The sequence below is a fragment of the Cetorhinus maximus genome, chromosome 26 (genome assembly GCF_964194155.1).
Source record: "Cetorhinus maximus chromosome 26, sCetMax3.hap1.1, whole genome shotgun sequence".
Taxonomy (NCBI): domain Eukaryota; kingdom Metazoa; phylum Chordata; class Chondrichthyes; order Lamniformes; family Cetorhinidae; genus Cetorhinus; species Cetorhinus maximus.
Genome location: NC_135904.1, coordinates 36,242,209 through 36,264,483, shown reverse-complemented (window position 1 = coordinate 36,264,483; position 22,275 = coordinate 36,242,209). Strand labels below are relative to the sequence as shown.

The window sequence follows — 22,275 nt, the reverse complement described above, 5'->3', positions numbered from 1 at the left end:
TTGTATAGGAAAGAGAGAGACCATTCTGCTCCATTTGGCTGGTCTCAAATTCAGCAAATAAAAAGGCTGTTTTCTGCCCTGAGTTATCAGGAGAGCACAAAATTTGGCCCTATTTTGCTATGTGTGGAGAAATGATGCATTGCAACTCACAATTTACATCTAGCATTGCGAAAGATTTATTTTGCAGTACATAACATGTGACAGCCAACTAATTAACTGTGCCTTGTTTCATTGCGAATGGTGTGGAGGGACTAAATAAAGATCTCCATATAACTTTCTACCATGGGGACTCAACACTCTGGAACTCTGTTACCTCAGGGCACCACTCCGTGCCAGATCAAACACTTGTATTCCTTTTGAGCCTGACCTTCTGTAAGAACCCATAGGCCTGAGCCTATCATCCAGGTGAAACTGGTAAACAAACTGGAACATTCACATGGTCAGTGTTCCTCATCTTTGACCCCAGACAACATCCAATTCCCATGTGCAAAAATCAGCAAAATGGGGCAATAATTTGCTTCAGATTCCCTTGCCTATAATTCTTTTCCCCATTTACAGGTGAGAGATCTTTAAGATACTGTAATTATTGAGCCTGTTTTTGAAGTAGTATCACAAATACAATCTTAGCCAGCAATTTAAAACAGTGGACAGGGGTTAGCTGTAGAGGAGATCTCAGCCACAGCATGCACACAGGCAGCAAGTACAATGGTAAAAGAATAGCTTATAAGCTCCAATTGTGCAATACACCAAAAATTGGTGTTGTATATGCGCACGATGAAGGCACATATAAATTATTTGTTTGGGAGGTGGATTGCGGTGAACTTTGGCAATATAATCCTCACCCCGTATTTAGAATTGAGTTACAGACTCAGGAGATCTTGGCCTGTAGAACTGTTGGTTGAGGAGTGTATTGTATGGTATTGGAGCAGTTTTTAAAAGGGTGCAGTTCCCATTGAAGAGGAAAGTGCAGTATTGGTAGAAAAGTGAACCAGTCTGTTCACTGTAGCACAACAGTGATTTGTGGACAACATTAATTACTTTGGTATTGAGGTATTGGGGTTCTTGCTGAAGGAGATGCACCATAAGAAGGTGTCCCTGTTCATCACTGAAAGGTACACTCCAGTGAAAACATGTGTACCAACTGCATTAAGGGAGGTTGGCCAGTTCCCTCACATTGGCTTCAAATGAGGAGGAAATTTGGTGCCATCAGGCAGAAGGTGAGAGTGCTCCTCACTTTTAGGAACATAGGAACAGGATTAGGCTATTCAGCCCCTCCAGTCTGTTTCATCATTGGATAGCCGAAATAGTTTCTGAACTTCACTCACTACACCTGTCTCCGAATTTGGACAAGAGTTTGTCGATGCTGCATCCTACCTACATCATCATTATCCTACCACGGGACCTCTGACCTTGACTCTTTCTATTATCTCCTATTTTTATGATCCTCTTAGAGACCAGTAATCTTTTAAAAGAGATGAATTTTTCAGCACCAACTGACGCAAATTACCGAAGATCAAGATTTCACATTTTAAGACTCCTTTCGCTGTACACCGCACTTCTGACAGGTGTGTAGCATTAAAAGACCAAGACCAAAGTTACTCCCAGCTCTGCAGCAGGCTCATGTCTTCCTGCCATGCCAGATTGAAACTTGTAGTGTCCATCAAAAATCATTCCACTCAGCCTGAGTCTTCCAGATCCAACTTTCACCAGCAAACCCCACCTCAGTAATTCCTTGTTCCTTAAATCTCCCAAAACCCTGTTGGCTCTGTCCCCTTCTCACAAGTTCTCACAAGCAACTTGCTTGATTGTTAACATAAAAAGTCCTTCTCTGCTCTTCCCAGCAGTAGCTGCTTTGCTTCTCCCCACAGCAGTATCTGCTTTTCTCTCTCTCTCTCTCTCTCTCTCTCTCTCATTATCTCTCTCTCTGTTTCTCTTTACAGTGAGTTACTGCGTCAAGGGTGAAAAATGTCTCTTGACACCTCAACAAGTTTCTGTTCAAGTTTCTTCCCCAATGGCAACCAGATCACATAGGCATGTCTCCAAGCAGAGCATTTAGTATGACCTCATCATCCCCCTTTTCAGAATGATTTTTTGCAACTTAAGTTAAAGGAGACATTTTAAAATGTAAGTGTCCTGTAAATTCTAGCATTTGTAATATTATTTCTAGTTTACTAACAGACTTTTATATATCAAATTTTTAATGTAGCCAGGCCTATGTAACTTGAGCTCTCCGAGTCCATTTACATGCGCATTTTTGCTGCTATTCTGGAGCCAATCACACCATTTCCACTTCTGCACTTTTTTACTTCTTTTTCCCTTTACCCTTCTGTTACAGACAGAGGAGAGAGGCAGACCAAACTCCTATATTTTTTTCACTGTCTGTCCATAAGCAAAAGTGTTTTAATTTTTGAAACAGGCTGTGGTGCGTTTCCCCAAACCCTGTTTGTGAAGTAAATTTTAAAGTGACTCACAGAAAAATCTCTTTAGGGCTAAATCAGAAGTATTGTTTATTCATACATTCAAACGTGGGGGAAGGTCATCGCAACTACACACACACACACATAAGGAGAGAGGAAATAAAAGAGTTTTACAACTAGGAACAATTTAAAACAAAAAAAAACAAAAATAGGATATTAATTCACGTGAATATCAGGGTCCAGTGAGGCTTCCTTCACGGAGAAGTTAAAATTCAGGCGGGTTCAGCTAGCTGAAAGCAAGAGCTGCAGAATTCTTTTAAAGTTGTTGATGACACAGCAAGATGAGGTTGGTATGCAGAGACTTAGACTTGGTCCGCTTTACAGGTGATGGCAGGAATCTTCCAGAGAACCAGGCTTCGAAGCGGTTTCGGCTTGATCTAGGCTTTGTTGTCAGCCTGGAGCCTGACTTTGGTGTTTATAGTCTGGATGTTTAACAGCAGAGACTGCGTTGGGAGCCCAGGAATGTAACATTAAAACTTTCCAAAGGCCAAAGGAGCTTCAGCCATGTCGTGTTGCCCACTGATGAGTCAGAATCGGGTTAACAATCAGTTTTGATGTCTCTGTTCAAAATCCGTTGTTCACCTTAGGAGATATGTGGTTATTAGTGCCTCCGGAAGTATGACGAGTTTGTAATATGTCTCTCTTTGTTATAAGTCAAGACTGGGGAGATAGACTGACTTCTGCTCCATTGTTTCATTAATCGTAATAGGTTCACACAATGATAGATATGAGATTTCACAAGGATGAGGGTTGACTTTTGTCTTGTAGTTACTGTTGGAAGTTTCCAGAACTGTAGCCAACTTGCAAATGATGTGACCTGTAACAGCCATGTTTTATTTTTTGGCCAAGCAAAGTCCATTTCTAAATAAGTAGTAAGTAAGGTTTAATTTAAATAGTTTCTGATCTCTTTCATGTGTTATGGACATGACACCTCCTAGACCCCCTCCCCTCTATCATCATGCCTCCGCTCACTTCTCCACTCTCAGGTCCTCTGCCATCCCAATTTCCTACCCCAACCCTTCACTAGTCCTTTATATTGTTGCTCTCTTGCCGCCACCCCAGGCATGTTTTTCTCTAAGATAAGCCTACAGATTCCCTCTTTGTCTCTCTTGGCATCTTCCAATGTGCTCATTGAGGCACTTGGTGCTGGCTTATTACAGGTAACAACCCCAATTGCCCCATCCCACTGTATTTTTTTTTCATTTGTTCACAGGATACGGGCATCACTGGCTGGACCAACAATTAGTGCCCATCCCTAATTGCCATTGAGAAGATGGTGGTGAGCTGCCCTCTTGAACCGTTGCAGTCCATGTGGTGTAGGTACACCCACAGAGCTGTAGGGCAGAATGTTCTGGCTGACCCGCACGTCAGCGTGTAAAATGTCGCGCAAGCGTGCCGACGTCAGCGCGCGGTATCGCGATATTTCAGTGGGTGGGCGTGCTCAGTTTGCCCGCCATTAATTGAAGGGCTCCTTAAGGCCCTTAACTTGCCAATTGTCCAGGACTTTGAGGGGCCCGTGCGAACTTCGGGTCGGCGCACGGGCCCAACGGGCAGGCGGGTGGGAGATTATTGAAGAAAACGTTTGCAATGTCGGGATATGTGGACTCATGTTTTACATGAAGTTATAATTGATGTGTGTTTAAAACTCGCCTGTATGATTGTTAGGAGTTCTCATCGATTTCCAAGAGGTTTTTGTGTAATTTGAAACCAGTCTGCAGACAGTAATCTTTTTCGGCCTTGCAGCTTTCCGGAGGCCTCCATTTAGCCTGGAGCTATGGGTTCTGACCTCTCCAGTGAAGGCAGCTCCCCTGAGGAGGGAGGGAGGGATAGAATAAGGAGGAGGCCAGGACTGAACAATCAGCCTCCAGGGGAGCCACCTTTGGGTGTCCAGGCGTAGGCACAAGGGGCGCAGGGCCAAGAGGTTATCCAAGGTGCAAGGGGCCACAGACAATGCCACTATCCTGCTGCCAGGGTTTACAGGCGGCGAAGCAGCTACCTCAATATGACTGAGGTGCAGTGCCGAAGGAGGCTCTGACTCTCAAGGGAGACAGTCAACTATATCTGTCAGATGATTGGCCTTGAGATCTCCCCTAACTGTGTGGGAGGACACCCCATGCCAGTGGCTCTGAAGCTGGTGCCTGGCTGAATGAACTGATGTGCCGCAAGTTGCACATGTTGCCCCTCAGATGTGGAGGGGGGGCTGTGGCGCAGACGTGTGGGTCGCTCTGGTGGTGATGCTGAAATTAACAACAAGGACAGTGCATCAGTTAGTGTTCATTCACTTCAACCTTTCATCCCTTTCCCCCCCAGCCTCATAAGTCACTCACCCTTAAAGACCCTAAGGAGAAACACATTGGTGAGGTGGAAACGAGTCAAGATGGGTCCCAACCATTAAACGCACATGCAGACAGGCTGGTCAGATGGCCTCGTGAATGCCACATGGCATGTTAGGAACCATAGGAGTGGGGAAAGTGCAGGGGAACCTGATGTGGATGCATTTTTGCCTTTTTAGTTGTGGGGCTGAGGAAACATCTCAAATAGTTGTGACATCTTCCGCCAAACACAGGAAATTGAGAGGTCATATTATTGCCCTTCCTGTCCTCCTGCCTCCTGCCCAGCCCCATGACCTGCTCCTCGAATGGGTGAGGCACTGCAGGAGGGCGTTCCCACCTCCAGTCCTCAGGTGCTCCCGGGCATTGTGGTTACTTTTTGCCTGCAAAACAGAGAAGAGGATTTATTGGGGCAGCTCACTCATGTACTCTGCACGTGCACGCCGCACCCCAACCACAGTGGCCCATCTGAGGCCTCCAGCGGCTCCTGTCCACACTACTAGTGATGAGTCCCCAGAAGATAGTACGGCTGGTCCGAACCCCCTCCCCAACAGTCCCCTTGGACACATTCGGCGTCCGTCACTTTGAATAGCACACGGGTCCTAGCGCCCATTGCAAGGAGGAGCAAAGGAGGTGCGGCGCCGATGCCAGCAGATGGGACTTGGCCAAAAGACCTTGAGGCACCACTTGGACCATCTCATTACCATCAATATGACGTGTGCTGGAGTTCTGAGTATGTGTCTACCAGCTTGTCCCCAAACTACTCAAATGCCACCGAAACCAACGTATGCTATGCAGAAAGCCCTTCTTCTCCTCAACCACTAAGGCTGACGTAAGCATTGTCAGTACCCATTTGCCCACCCAGCGTGCGACAGATGCCCTATGCAGTAACAACAGCAATACATGGTGGGGGGGGAGGTCAAAGGCTAAGGCTGCCTTCTGGGTCAAATGGCCAAGGCAGGCATGGTACTCACCCGTCCGGAGCGCAGCAAATCATTGAATCATTTCCTGCACTGGGTGCCAGTGCACCGGACATCATCATGGGCACTCACAGCCTTATCCACCTCCTCCCACGCCTGCCTGGTGACACTGGGGGCCCTCCTCCTCCCATCCTCAGGATACAGAATCTGAAGCCTGTTTCCCACCTCTTACAGGAGGACAGCAAGGCATGCATCCGGAAATCTGGGGGCACAGTGGCCTAGAGGCCCCCACTGGCCTCTCCTGCAGCCTGCCCCCCTCCTCCTGCTCCTGCTGCCGTCCACTCGGACCTCCTTCCCTCCCTCGCTCCCCGAGTGGCCATAGTGCACTGCCTCAAGCAGTCTGCCTGGCCGCTCTTTATACAGGCGGCCGATTCCCCATTGGAACCGGCAGTCTGAGGCCACCCGCCCCCGTGACTATTTTCCCGTTCTCCACGGGAGTCGCTTACCCGCAGGGTGGCCTTAATTGGTCCACCCGTGGAAAATGGCGGCATGGCCCGTTTCACCAGCGGCAATCGGCCGCCCGCCCACCGCTAAGTCGATCAGGCCCACCCAACTGACAAACGTAAAATTCTGGCCGTAGCCTTTGTAGTGGTTTGATACAACTGCGTGGCTTGCTAGGCCATTTCAAAGGGCACTTAAGAGTCAACCACATTTCTGTGGCTCTGGAGTCACACATAGCCAAAACCAGGTGAGGACAGCAGATTTACTTCCGTGAAGAATATTCGTGGACCAAATGGGTTTTTACAAAAATTGATAACGGTTTCATGGTCACTATTACCGAAACTAGCTTTGAATTACAGTTTTTATTAATTGAATTTAAATTCTACCAGGGGGGATTTGAACCTATGTCTCCAAAGTATTAGCAAGGAGCCTTCTGGATTACCAGCCCAGTGACAGTACCACTATGCCATCACCACCCATTATTGACCTTCACATCCTGTGCGCATACTGGGGGTTAATCATGTCAGTTTCCTTCCCATCCAACTCCTCCTTCCCATTACTGGCCCTGTGGACACTGATCTCACGACTCCTCTATACATCCCTCTTCCAAATGTCACTTGCGAACCAGGCTCTTACCATCCATGAGCTTATTGTGGATGGTTGCATCAATACCATGACCTTACCGGAAACCCGGCTGAGTGGTGATGACACGCCCCTTAATGAAGCTTTCCCACTTGGCTACATCTTCCACCACTTGCTCTGTCATGCTCATCAGGATTGCAATGTGGTGCTTATCACCAAATCTCACCTTTGCCAGACCCATTCTCCTCTGGCACTTTTTTCTCATTTGAGCATCTCATCTTGTTTCACGCCTCTCACCTCTCATTTGAAATCATAATTACCGAGCATTCTTCCAAGTACAGTAAACATTTTCTCAATGAGATATCTTCACTGCTTTCCTCCCTCAGTCTCTGACATCTCATCCTCAGTGATTTCAACTTCCATCTCAACTCATCATGTTCTCTGTTCTCTGAGTTCACTGTCCTCTTATCCCCCCTAATCTTATCTCCCATGTAAATTCCCCAAGCCATATTCACAACAAGTCCCTTAACTTTGCCACATCACCTGGTCTTGCTAGTTACATCCCATCAGTCACAGTTAAGACCATCTCTGATCACTTCCTTGTATCGCCGCATTCCACTTGCCCCTCCAAACCTTCTGGATCTGCCCCTGGAAAATAACTACATGCCCCCCATTCACCTACAACTTCACTTTCAAAATCTCGTTGTCTATACTTTGGCCTTTCTATGACATTCCTACAGCTCCTGATTTACTCAACTTCTCACTCACATCCCCTTCAACACCCAAGTCCCCAATAAAACCATCACTCTCTCTCACCCTGGATACTCCCACTGGCATGACCCTCACCTCCACTCCCATATATTAAAGAGTCGTAGATGTGAAGGAATATGGTGGACAATTGGTTTAGCCATTCACAGCCAGATCTGTCTGGACCGCATAAAGCACTATTGGGTCCTGCTCTCATCTGCTAATATTCCAGGATAACCCTGCAAAACAAAGATAACCGCTGCATATTTTTTCTATTGCAAATCACCTTCTTAAACCCCTCTCTCCTGTCTCCACCACCCTCACCTCCAACAATAAGGGTGAGGAGTGAATGGACTTCTTTATCACTAAGATCGAGACCATCCAGTCAGCTGCCTCTGCCGCATCCCTCCCCCTAGCCAACTGGGCAAACTTCCCCTAAAACTCCCACCACCCTAGCCCTGAATTTATATCTTTCTCTAGTTTAACTCCTAGTACCCGTTCTGAGCTCATCTTGTCCATGAGACCAGCCTTCTGTTCTCTCGACCCCTATTTTCACTAGGGCTGACCACCCAACCTCCCCTCCAAGTCTCCACGTTAGCCACTAATTGTTAACTAATCCTTGTTAACAATGTACGTCAACGTTAACAATGTACATTGTTAACAATGTACGTCATGTATGCTTGACAGTACCATAGATGTACATAATGGTTCTATGGCCAGAGACTACCTGAGGCTCAATTGTGTACAAACCTGTTTGATTCATGTAGGTGTAAGGTGGGTATGAAGAACCCTCACTGGCTCCATGTGTACATCTTCATGCTCAAAGAAACTCTGCTACGTGGTGAAATTCATGTGCCCTGTCCAGATAATGCCCCTTTTCTCAAAAGAAAAGTGGCGACGGTGTTAACCTTTGAAAAGCAGCAGTTGCCATTTCCCTGATGCATGTGGACACTACAGGTTGCCTGATCTAGTACTGATAGATTTCCTTGAAGGTTGGAGCAGCCTTAAAAGTTCCCTGCTGTTGCAACCTTCACTTCTGTAGGAAGATGCGTCAGTGATCCAGCTGTAGTGTGCAGATCAGTGTATGCCAATTTCTGTGGCAAACTGTTTTAGTGGAGAGGTAGTCCATTTATCACTGTGTCAAGCCCAGTACACACATCTCATATCATGAACTTTCAGACAATACTTTTAAAGATTGGACACAAATAACCTGTTAAAATGGCTGCCACAAATAATGTGACTTCTATCATTTGGGCTGCAGACAGTATCAGGTCTCCAGTGAATACCTAATTAAATATGGGCATAGGTGGGGGCACTCACAGCCATTTGTGGAATTCACACATCTCTTTGTTTAAGGAAAGGCTAACACAAAAGACTGTGGAGTTTCCAGACTGCCTGTCTGTCTCCATGTTTCATACTGGACAAAAGGGAAGATCAAAACTCAATTTGTGGCAGATGGAAGTGATGGTCACTATCATTGTATCACGGTGGCCTCCCCCATTCAAACTAGGTGGCCCTCAGAAGTGTTAACCCACAACACAGGAGGTGGAACGAACATTAGCACCACACCTTCTTTGGAAAATACCTTGAACTTGTGAAAAGCCACATGGTGAGACAACCATGTTTTCTTTGTAAAAGATCCATTAAGAGCAGTTTACTGATCAGATCCACAGAACCATCAGAAGCATTAGTGCAGCCAGTCAGTGAACCAGACTCAGAAACTAGCCACAAGACATCAAGCAGCCAAAGTACTTAATCTGTTCCAATGTTTCAAAGTTCACCATCTTCCTAGATATTCAACTACAAGGAACCTCACAACTTGCTGTGAAACCTTTCCTTTAGAAGACCCTCGCCTCAACTCTAAATCATCAAACCATTAAAGTAACCACAGGCCTCCCACATGGGAGATTGGAAATCAGAGACTGAATTAACTGTAATTTGTAAAAGTGCCTTATATTTACCAATATTTGCGTGTGTGCGTGAGACCGAGTGTGTAATGTTGCATTAATTCGGGGTAAGTGTGTGAGAATATTATTTATTTATTTATTTTAAACTCCCAAAAGCTTGATGCTGAATTACTTAATTGGAACACACACCCCAAGGATAAGAAAAGGCACACCTCTTCCCCAAAACATACTGACTATTGGCAATAAGAAAGCAAATATATGACAACAGACATTATCCTAATACCTCTTAAAGGGAAACAGTTGGCTTTGTAAAGATTTGTTCTGTTTGCTTTTAATTTGTATTTTGATCTTCCCTTTGAAGTCTTTTCTTCCCTGTATTAACTGGTTCTGCTGGGTTGGCCTCCCATTTTTGCATTTTTTTGGATTTCTTTATCCAACACGTTTCTTCATTATTCTGTGTGTCGTTGATCTTGGCGATGAAACTCATTGACTATCAGCTGTATGGTGGCCTCCGATTCTGACATTTTCCAAGCCTGCTGCAGGTAACCTTCCAATAATAGGGAAATGCAAGTGGCCTCTTCAGTCATGTTCAGAGGGTCTGTGTTTCACTATTCTTAACCCAAGTGCAGACTGTTCCCTCCTATTGAATGTTGCATAGTTCTGCCATTAGAAATGGAGTAATAAGGGAGGCTAGGATAAAACAGTGACACTGTCAGGGGGCTGCCCACTTTGCGTGTTCCAGAACTATGGTGAATGAAGTAGTTAGATTGGGAGATGTCTTTCTCTGCATATACACAAGTAAATGAAATCTGGTGAGGTGTTTCAGCAACTCTGATCTTGCTAGTCTATAAATTCCTCCAGGTAACCCAGCACCACAATGGTTCATGCGATGATCCCACTTTCCAGGCAGTAGCAGCAAGAGATAAGAAGATGCTGAAGGCTGTCTTGAAGTTACATTATTGCCTGCCGAGGGCAGAGCTGGTAATAATAATGCCTTCTCTGGTCTTGATTCACTTATTCAAGTCAGTCACCTTCCCTGTGTTCCTGGGTCTGGACACTTTATTCACCACTTTAGTTATGATTTGCTGTGCCTGGTGAACTTGCACTTCGCGTCGCAATGCAATGGTCTCTCCTTTTTGTTCGGTATGGGTTTCAAATCAAATGGATCAAAGGTGGATCAGCCATGATCTCATTGAATGTCGGAACATACTTGAGGGGCTGAATGGCTTACTTGTGTTCCAACAGTCGTTCCATGTATATTTCCTTTTGGTCCCACATTTCTTGGAGAAATGACACCAGAGATTGACAGTAGGAGATAATGCCACAGTGAAAGAGGAGGTAGTTGAGATGCTGGTTGGGTTAAAAATTAATAAAAGAGGAGGTACTGGAAATGTTGGCTGTGCTTAAAATAGGTAAGTCACCAGGTCTGGATGGGATGCATCCTAGATGGTTGGAAATTACAGAGGCACTAGTCATAGTCTTCCAATCCTCCTTAGATATGAGGGTGGTGCCAGAGGACTGTAGACTTACAAACATACGAGCTAAATGTTACATCCTTGTTCAAAAAGGGATAAGGATAAAGGGTACAATTTTAAATCAGGTGCAAGAACAGAGTGATCTGGGGGTATATGTGCATAAATAGTTGAAGGTTGAAGGACAGGTGGAAAAATAATTTAAAAAGCTTACAGGATCCTGTGCTTTATAGATAAAGGCACAGAGTACAAAAGCAAGTAAGTTATAATGAATGCCTATAACTCTGGTTTGGCTTCAACTGCAGTATTGTGTCCAACACTGGACACCGCACTCTAGGAAGGATGTGAAAGCATTAGAGAATGCAGAAAAGATTCAGGAGAATGGTTCCAGGAATAGGAAACTTCAGTTACGGGGATAGATTGGAGAAAGTGGGGTTGTTCTCCTTACAGAAGAGAAGATTGAGAGGAGATTTTCTAGAAGTATACAAAATTATGAGGGGTCTAGATAGATAGAGAGAAACTGTTCCATTGCCAGAAAGATCTGGAACCAGAGAATACTGATTTAAAGTGATTGGCAAAAGAACCAGAAATAACCTAAGAAAAATCTTTTTTACATAACATGTGGTTAGGACTTGGAATGTATAGACAATCCTGTCTTTCAAAGGAGAGTTAGATAAATACATGAAGGAAAAAATTCAGGGATACGGGGTAGTTGCAGGGGAAGTAGGACTAGCTGGATTGTTCTTCCAGAGTTCAGCAATGACTTGATGGGCTGGATGGTCTCTTTCTGTGCTGTAAGCGGTATATGATTCTTTGAAATTGTGGCCTTGTCTGCCTCTGAGGCGGACGTTAAATATTCCATAGCACTATTCGGAGAACAGCAGGAGAGCTATTCCCTATGTCCTGCCAATATTTATTCCTCAAGGAACAACACTAAAACGAATTGTTATCACATTGCTGTTTGTGGGAGTTTGTTGTGTGCATTGTGCTGCCATTTTTCCTTCATTACAACAGCCACTATACTTCAAAAATATTTCATTTGCTTTAAAATGTTTCGGGAGATCCAAAGATGAAAGGCGCTATATAAATGCAAGTCCTTGTTTTATGCCGTTTGTATCTGATTTTTGTCAAGTGCTTCTAGGTTAGCCTTATGAGCAAGATTTGTTGAGAAAATGTAGGCTGTGCAGAGTCAATTGTATGAAGCTGTGTACAGGAGCATGAATTAGGAACTCTATGGAAAACTGCAAGACCTGTTGGTCTCCACAATTGATATGTGCTCTAATCAAGAGAAGATTTTCATAAAATCTGGTATTACATGTACACCAGCAGAACATTAGAAACAGCATAATTATTCCAAAATGCCTTATAAGGAACTTAACATTATATTTAGGTTTATATCTAAAAAGCGGTCCCAACCTGTTAAAGCTACTAGAAAGGGAGGACCACTTGTGTGTCAAAAAGCAGAAGCAGCATGCAATAGACAGAGCTAAGCGATTCCACAACCAACAGATCAGATCAAAGCTCTGCAGCCCTGCCACACCCAGTCATGAATGGTGGTGGACAATTAAACAACTAACAGGAGGAGCAGGTTCCACAAATATCCCTATCCTCAATTAGGGGGGAGCCCAACACAATAGTGCAAGAAACAAGGCTGAAGCGTTTGCAGCCATCTTTAGCCAGAAGTGCCAAGTGGAACACTGTCACTGGATCAAAACCTTGGAACTCCCTCCCTAACAGCACTGTGGGCGTACCTACACCACATGGACTGCAGCGGTTCAAGAAGGCAGCTCACCACCACCTTCTCAAGGGCAATTAGCGATGGGCAACAAATGCTGGCCTAGCCAGTGATACCCACGCCCTGTGAAAGATTCAGAAAAGATTGTCAAATTAACATGTTTCTAACCTGTCATTGCGAATTCAGAATGCACTTAAAAAAATAGCTTGATGAAGCTGCTAAAGTGAGTTGGCTCAGTGGGAAGCACTCTTGCTTCTGAATCAGTAGGTTAGTGGTTCAAAGCCTAGTTGAATTTGAGTACGTAATCTGAGCTGACACTACAGTGCAGCATTGAGAGAGAGCTGTACTGTTTTTGAGATATGAAAATAGGATTCTGTACACCTGCTTAGTTAGATGTAAAAGCAGAGTGGGGAATCCTTCCAATCTCCTTTTCAGTTAGTACTAATTATTTGTTATTTTGGATTTCTTTTTCAGTATAAATTGCTGTTGTGTTTTCCTATGTAACAATAGTGACTACATTCCAAAAGTTCACTAATTACCTGTGAAGCGTGTTGGGGTATGCTGAGGCTGTGAATGCCCTACGTAAATGCAATTTCCTTCTTTAATAAAAATAATCTTCAGAAAGTTTCTGAGGCATTGTCCTCTGGTAACCATCAGAAACATATTACTGTAATCATTAAGTTAACGGTTAATCTCCAATGACATTGACTTAGGAACTCAAGACCAAGTGTAATTTTGAGGTGAAGCAGTTTATAAAGTAGGAATTATTGAACCATGGTGGCAGACTAACTCGATCCCCATTTTACAACAACAACACTTTCATTTAAATAGCACTTTTAACATAGTAAGATGGTCCACAATGCTTCACAGAGTGTTTTTCAGACTGAAGTTAGCAACAGGCCACTTAAACGGTAGTAGGATTGGGGACAAAAACTTGGTCAAAGAAGCAGGTTTTTGGGAGAGACTTAAAGGAGGAAAGAGAGCGGGAGAGAGGCTTAGGGAGGGAATTCTAGAACCTGGTAACCGAAGGCACAACAGCCAATGGTGGAACGATTAAAATCAGGGATGTGCAAGAGGCTGGAAATGGAGGAGCACAAGAATGAAAATTTTAAAAGCGAGGCATTCCCTGACCAGGAGCCAATGTTGGTCAGCAACAGTGCCATTCATCCTGGTTTAAAAGAACACTTTAATTTGCTTTTGTTATAAAGAACTAGAAAAAAAAGGACAATAGAGAAGTAGAGTGGGTCAGTGTATAGAAGTCGGTCTGCAGTATAGGCTGAGGTGCTGGGAGATGTGAAACTGCACCATTGCTGGTGGAGCTGTGTAATGAAACTGCAACAAGTTTACATGGGGACTTTCCATTAGAAATATAGATAAAAGGAAAAGTTGACAAATCTATGACCTGAAAGAAAACTTTGCTGCCAGAGAGCATGGAGACATAAGATTGTTGATATATTATTTAGAATAATACTTGGAAGATGTTCTGCGTTGTCAGCATCCCACAAAGAGCAGTGAGGTGAATGAGGCAGTTAATCTTTTTTTATTCATGGTGGTTGAAAGAGGAATCAAGACTCTGGGAGACCTTTCTGCTGTTAGTGTCTTTAATCTGAACTGCTGGAACAAACAGACTACACTCAGTTGAACAGGGCCAATTTTATGTAATCACATTTCAAGTATAGAGCCTCATCCACCAAGTATGGTATATCAAGAATTTAAGCACGTGCACAAAATCCAGATGTGGGATAGGCCTTTCACCAGAAGCAGGATTATCCTAAACATCCAGCACACGGGACAGCGCCTCTGCCAATATAGCACTCACTCATTAGTGATCTGGAACATGGACCAGACTGTGAATTCAAACGCTGACATAGAATTTAACCCACAATCTTCTGACCCACAGTGCAGGGTGCCATTGTTATGTCAGCTAAACCAAGAATTGCCTAAGGATCTGTTGCATTTATACATTAGGTGTTAGTTTGATTTAAATTCAGTCAGTTATCTCAACTTCATTTATCTTTCCATTGTAAATGTAGAAACTGTGGCCTTGATATTTTCCTCTAGAGTTGTGCAATGTTGATAACCTGACCTGTAATCAGACCTTGCTGATCAGAAATGCCTTTTCCCATTTCAGACAAGCCATGCGCTTTGTATTGCTCCCCTTTTGGAAAAGAGTCCCCTGTCCTAATAGCCGAGAGAGTTCTCGATGGCACTCCTTGTGGGCCTTATGAGACGGACCTTTGTGTGAATGGCAAGTGTAAGGTGAGCCTCAACTCTGAACATTTTCTTGTAAGAACATCCACTGTCTTCTTGTGCCTTAAAAAGAAAATCAATGAGAAAGTGACTAATTCTTTCTTGGGATGATATTAGATTACAGGTTGATGCATTCACATCAAATCCTTCTGTCTGTTATTTTGTTAAAGGTTTCAGAATATTTTTAAATCCCTCAGTGAAAAGTCTTATCGAAAACATTCATTAAAAACACATTAGTAGCTTATTATCAACCAATAGGGTGCTTATATGCTATCATTCATAAAGTTAAGTGTTGTCATGGAGATAATTTCAGTCGTGTTCTACCTCTGTTTTCTAGAAGCGTGTTTTTTAGTATTACATGGCGTGCTTTAGTTCCATTTGACATCTCATTCTGAACATAAATGAGTCACAAATTAAATTGGCAAAGGGAGTCTGGAAGATGAGTTTGTGGAATGCTTCCTGGAACAACATGATGTGGAACCAATACGGATAAAGCTTTTTTAGACCTGGCCTTGTGCAACAAGGCAGGTTCAATTAACAACTTCATAGTCGAGGATCCTTTGTGGAAACCGTAATCATGATACAATTGAATTCCATTTAAGTTTGAGAGCGACATACTCCAGTCCCAAACAAACATACGACATACGAACAAGGGGCAGGAGTAGGCCACTCAGCCCCTCGAGCCTGCTCCGCCATTTAATAAGATCGTGGCTGATCTGATAGTAACCGGAAATCCCACCTACCCCCGATAACCTATCACCCCCTTGCTCACTGAGAATCTATCCACCTCCTCCTTAAAAATATTCAAAGACTCTGCTTCCACCACCTTTTCAGGAAAAGAGTTCAAAAGAGTCACGACCCTCTGAGTGGAAAAATTTTGCCTTTTCTCTGTTTTAAATGGGTGATTCCTTATTTTTAAACAGTGACCACTAGTTTTAGATTCTCCCACAAGAGGAAACATCCTCTCCACATCCACCCTGTCAAGACTCCTCAGGATCTCATATATTTCAATCAAGCCGCCTCTTTCTCTTCTAAACTCCAGCAGATACAAGCCTAGTCTGTCTTAATTATTTCTCATAAGAGAACCCACCCATTACAGGTATTAGTCTGGTAAACCTTCCCTGAACTGCTTCCAATGCATTTACATCCTTCCTTAAATAAGGTGACCAATACTATACACAGTACTCCAAATGTAATATCTCTAGTGCCCTGTACAACAGAAGCATAGCCTCCCTACTTTTGCATTCAATTCCCCTCTCAATAAATTACAACATTCTATTAGCATCCCTAATTACTTGCAGTACCTGCATATTAGCCTTTTGTGATTCATGCATGAGACACCCAGATCCCTCTGCACCTCAGAGCTTTGCGATCTCTTGCCATTTAGATAATTTGCTTCTCTTTTATTCTTCCTGCCAAAATGGACAATTTCACATTTTCCCACATTATACTCCACTTTCCAGATCTTTGCCCACTCACTTAACCTATCTATATCTTTTTTTAGCCTCCTTATGTCCTCTTCACAACTTACATTCCTACCTATCTTTGTGTCTCCAGCAAATTTGGCAACCATCCCTTCAATCCCTTCATCCAAGTCATTTGTATAAATTGTAAACAGTTGAGGTCCCAGCACTGATCCCTGGGGCACACCACTCCTTACATCCTGCCAATCTGAAAAAGACCCGTTTATGCCTACTCTCTGCTTCTATCCATGAATTTTAAACTTAAACAAATGTTTTAACATCGGTATGAGGGGAGAGCTGGCTATGGTTGTTTGGGTAAATAGCCTAAACTATACAGCAGTAAATAGCATTGCTTCCTGACATCACCACTGAGTGGCCTAGCTCCAATCTTAAGACTATGACCCCTTGCTTTGGACTCCCCGCCAGAAAAAATAGTTTCTCCCTATCCACCCCTTTCAAATCCTTTAATCATCTTAAACATCACAATTAGGTCACCCCTTAACCTTCTATATTCAAGCCTAGTCTATGTATCCTATCTTCATATTTTAATCCTTTTAGTCCCAGGACCATTCTGGAACAGTGAAGAAGGCTTCCCTGCTCTCTGAAACACACAGAAATAGATATCAGGAGAGATTTATAGTGGGTGTCTGAATCTCTAATGTACAAAGTTAAAGCTACAGTATTTAACGCATGAGTGGCTGTGTACACCATTTGCGTAGCTAAGGAGGAGTCTTATGCTATCAACAGGAACAGCTGTTTTTTGGGCTGAATCAAATCCCATCACGTAAATAATGAATGCTCGTTACATGGCCCGTGGTGTAGGGAATAATACAGACCATGGGGAACAACTACAGTGTACTCTGTTCACCGTGATATAACTGAATTAATAATCCAGTAATTTGGATTGATAATCCAGAGAATGAGAGTTCAAATTTCCACAGCTCCTTCGAACCACTCTTCGGTTAAACAAAGCCTGGAATTAGAAAGCAGGTTAGTCCACTCAATCCAACTGATTCATTAATGTCCTTTAGGGAAGGAAAACTGCCATCCTCTCCTGGTCTGGTCTATGTACGACTCCACTTTCTCATCAGTGTGGTTGACACTTAACTGCCCTCTGAAGTGGTCTAGCAAGCCACTCAGTTGTAACAAATTGCTGGAAAGAAAAATATACAAGAAGTAGACTGAGCGTCACTGTCTCAGGGCAGCTGGAGCTGCACCATAAATGCCGGCCTTGCTAGTGACGCCCACATCTCTAGAATGATTTGAAAGAAACTCTCATTTGAAGTATTGCAATGACCGTGTTATCCGTCATTTTACTGCTTCTCTCCCACAGGAATGTTGCTGAAGCAGAACTAATGGGCAAGCTGCACAGACACCTTGGATTCTTTTTAATTTCTATATTTACATGAGTACATTCACATTACAGAAAAATGAACAAGAGAATTTAAGCCTCCCATTCTTTTGGGACCAGATATTCACAGGCCTATTTGGGCCAGAGCAGGTGCATGAGCCTGGCCATCACGCCTCCATTTCTGGTGTCAGTGACATTTGTGAGGGTAGCGAGGAGCAGAAGTCTCCAGACTCACCTGTATTCTTAAGCAGGCCAATTAATTTTGTTAAGGACTTGTTAACAGTCCGTCTCTAAGAACCTTTTGCATTTTTGTGGGGGCAACTGGCGCTCTGTAGCCTTAAACCAACTGCAGGCAGGCAAGGACCACGTCGGTGGCAAGTCAGGGAAGTGAGAGAAGTTTAAAAAGGTGAGTGTTCATGTTTATCATAGGTTACAGAGCTTACCCCTTTGGAAGGTAAAGTTGCAGCAGTCCAACACAGGTCAGGAGATGAACCAGCGTTAAGAACTTTGCCAGTTCAGGGGATTGTCACTCTCCTGGCATGGCGGGGGCATCGGAGCAGTGGGAAGGTTTGCACTCCATCTGAGCACCAGGAAGGCTGCAGCTGGAAATGGGTGCTGCACCCTTAGACATCAAGGGCATTGAAGATGAAGAACAGCAGCTTCCAGAGGAAAGGCAGATCATCAGGAGGCCAGAGGAGGGGCCCGAGGGGCACTAAGGAGACACTAGCCTGAGCACGGGATCTACAGGCAGGGACAAAGAAACCTGTACATGGTTGGGAACCATTGCTGAAGGGAACTGTGACTCTCAAGGCAGATGGTCAGTGTGGACCTATTATGACACAGCCGATGGTAAAGCCTGAGTTGTTCAAATGCCAAGGGGAAATTTGAAATAACTGTCATAACCCATTTTTTCAGTTTGTAGTTTCGAGAGGCAGACTTTGAATTCAGTAGTAATTAGACCACCGAGTCTCAAGAGGTTTTTTATAAAACTAAATTAAACATTTATTAATACAAGAAAGCATGTAAATACATATGGATGTCTACAAAATTTCTTCTATAATATCTACAAAAATCCCCCAATTAAACTGACTCTCAGCTACACCCCCTTTAAGGCAACAGTAAAACTCAGAGATTTAACAGACCTCTGGCAGAGCACACCCTGGACAGTCGCATTCAAAATGAGTTTCTTCTTTCAGCTCTGGGTCCTTGCAGACAGACTTGAAGTTTACAGGTCACACTTGTTGGATCTTAAAATGCCTCTACCTTACGCATAATCTCCTTTCTCCTTTATACATATCTTTCTCTTTAAATGTAAATTTTCCATTGTATCAGTTGGCTTTTACCTTTATCTTTTCTAACAATGACATCCTTTCATCCCACCAATTTTATTAGTAAGCTGAAAAAAATAAACATATTGCTTGGTATCTTCTAGCTAGGTGCAGTTAAACCAGCTGTAGGCAGGCAATTTCACCCACAGTCTTGAATGATTTCTTTTAACAAATGCAAATTTACACTTTACCTTCTACCCTCCTTATGCTTATCTAAGTAACATCTCAAAACTACTATACATCAAAGCACCCAGACTAGCTGGCTTTAATCCAAGTAAGACACACACAGACACAGACCCCACTAGAATTCTATTTTAAAAAAATAATTTCCAATAACATTATAGACATTAATATCTCTTCATGACAGGACCTTTGCTGCATTTCACAGGTGGCTGCACCAGTGCATCACCCAGGTGATTCCTTTTTCACCAAGCTGGACTTACAACTCATGGGGCATCGCAGGATCAGAGGGCATTGGGTCAAGTGCCTGGACCACTCAGGTGGTGCCCTGCAAGCCCTCCTACAAGGATCTCGGTCATTGTGGTGATCTGCTACACTCTCCATAACACACCTCTTGAGAGGTGTGGATCTTGATGATGTTGAGGCCCTGGAAGGGAACAGCTCATCGCGGGAGGAACAGGCGGTAAGAGAGGAGGAGGAGGAATTGGAAGCAGAGGGAGATGACACTGAACAAAGGTGTCCCTGTTGCATGGCAAGGTGGCATCCTCCTTCACGGGTGTCAGGCCTAAGGCTCCCCTGTGACACCTCGCCACCGTGTGGTACAGTGGAAGGCTTTGGCACAAACACTCTCCCTCAGGACAACTAGCAGCCTTGGTGATGGCTGCTGTGAGTGTCAGATGGAGCTTTAACTTTTTCCTCTTTTATCCTCACCTCTCAAGTGCCCACAACATGATGTGTGTTTCAGAGAGAGCGTTGTAAACCTTTTGAATGTTGTAATGTGACGTTTAGCAGTAGACATGAAGCAGGCTTTTGGGTAATTTACATCAGAAGAAACTATAATGTTTATTCACACAGCAGCCCCCAAAATGTAAATGTAATGAAAAACGCTCACTCCCTCATGCACACAAACCCCCCCCACCTCCCCCCCACCCCACACACTCACACACAGACACACAAGTTAAAAAGGATTCTAGATGTAAAGCATATATTTAGGTTATTAAGAGAAATACAAGAAGCAAATCACATATTTAAATTTAGTCCTTAAAGGTGCACATGTTGCAGGCCTAGAGGGTTCTCTCTCCTGGTTCTTCGGATGAATGGAAGATGGAAGCCTCTGGGTTTCCAGAAGAAGTCATGGCTGAGTTCCTGTAGGGATAAATCTTTGCAACTGGAGACATATTAGTCCCTCTCTCTCTCACATACTGCCAGGGTTGACTGGTTGTTCCAGCAGGTTTCTATTTTCCTGACTAGAGGAATGGCCCCTCTTGTCCTGTTAGATCCCAAACTGACTTGTCTCTCACTGGTTCTTGGAGTAATAAGATTTGTTATCTGAAGTCAGTTTCAATCTTGTGACCACATGCTCACTGTTTCTGTTGTCCACACCATAGACACAAAGGATTCAAAGTTAGAAGCCATGCAACACAATGGGGGATTAACAGTGGCTGTTCACACTTGTTTGAGATAAACTGCACCTCTCTTTGTTTAGCATCGAGCTTGCAGACACTCTTGAGATGGCTATTGATCTTGAGTTTTGCTAAATACCTAGTCAATAGGAGCTGTAAATTCACAAGTGGTTTTGCATTTTGAATGTCTTTTCAAGGGAGGAAATTCTACCCATGGTCATTCACATTTTAAGAACTTTCCAGAGACCTGAGTTAATTCTTTGTACAAAATAAAATCACAAAAGGCTTCCTGACCCTCGATGGCCATCTTTGCAGCACATTGTCAATTTTTTAAAGTCAATTTCAAAATGTCCACATTACGTAATGTCTGTGTCTGGAAAGTTAGGAATATGGCATCTTTACCTGGTATGACACCCATATCCATATCAGTTAAAGGCTTGTTCCTGGGAATATTCGGACTTCGGTCAGTTTCCCAAAGGTAGGTTTCTGAACCAAAAACAGAGCCAGCTCCTGGTTTCCACCTCCCTGGCAGAAATCTGGCCCCTGGTCTGATCTATTTAGTCTCTTTCCTTCTGGCAAAACTTAGAAGGAGCAGAAACCACCTTAAAAGTGGTAAAACTGATTAAGAATGAAAGAGGATATCAAGGCTTTCAGAGGAGATTCACTTCGATAATCCCAGCAATGAGAAGATTTAATTAAAAGATGAGAGAAACGAGGGCACTTTTCATTAGAACAGGAAAGGAGCGAGATTTTCAAAATTTTGAAGGGTTTATATGAGGAAAATAGGGTGCAAGTATTTACACAGGTTGGTGAGTTGGTCACTAGAGGGTTAAATTTAGGACCATCACCACTAGAACAAAGAGGGCATGTTATTTACACAGACAGTCATCAGGACATGGAGGGGTAGAAACTGATTTATATTTTCCATGTTTTCCAGGCCCAGAGTTGAATTCCGTGTCGGAGGTGTGGGCTATGCCATATTGGGTCACGCGCTTGATTGGTATTCCTGGTGACCACCTGAAATAAGCATAGGCATCATTTAAATATGTTCATAAGGCCCCAGGCCTGAGTCATGACCCTTTGCTGAATTTGGCATCTGTGTGAGTCTGAAATGTCACTTCCTCAACCTGCTGAAATCATATTGGGAATTTTACAAGCGATCTAAAGAGATTTAAAGAGATCCAGTTATGAAGTAGGATGCAGCTGACTCCTGCAGAGGGGACTACCTCTGGCACACACCCCACTTCCCAAATAGGACAAATTCTGTGAGGACCTGGACAGAGCTATTGCAAATACTCAGCAGTTGGACAAGTTATAGCGATTGGGGGGGGGTGGTTTTAATGTAAGAGTTGGAGCTGACTATCACGCTGCTTAGGATGATGTCCTAGGGAATCAAGGACCTGGATTTTCACCAAGTCGGGTGACTGGAGCTCTTTAAAAATGGTGGGCGGGATTCTCAACCCTACTCCTAGGCTGCCAGATTTTCGGGAGTGCCTTTAAAGGGTGTGGCCTGGTTCTTGTCAAAGCCCACATCTGGCACTCCCGACCTGGCTGGCTCCATTACGGAGATAGGCATCTCCTACTCCTCTGCAATTTTCATGGAGTCAGGCCAGGTTTTTAAAAAAAGCC

The 22,275-nt window shown here is 43.7% G+C and overlaps 1 protein-coding gene across 2 annotated transcripts in view; it reads left to right on the top strand.

Moving 5' to 3' along the window:
• adamts17 (ADAM metallopeptidase with thrombospondin type 1 motif, 17) overlaps positions 1-22,275 on the top strand; it is a 582,619-nt gene that overhangs the window by 399,577 nt on the left and 160,767 nt on the right. For both annotated transcript variants that reach the window (XM_078530484.1, XM_078530485.1), the window contains exon 14: positions 14,803-14,930. In XM_078530484.1, coding sequence (XP_078386610.1) covers positions 14,803-14,930 — 128 coding nt within the window. The remainder of the gene's footprint in view (positions 1-14,802; positions 14,931-22,275) is intronic.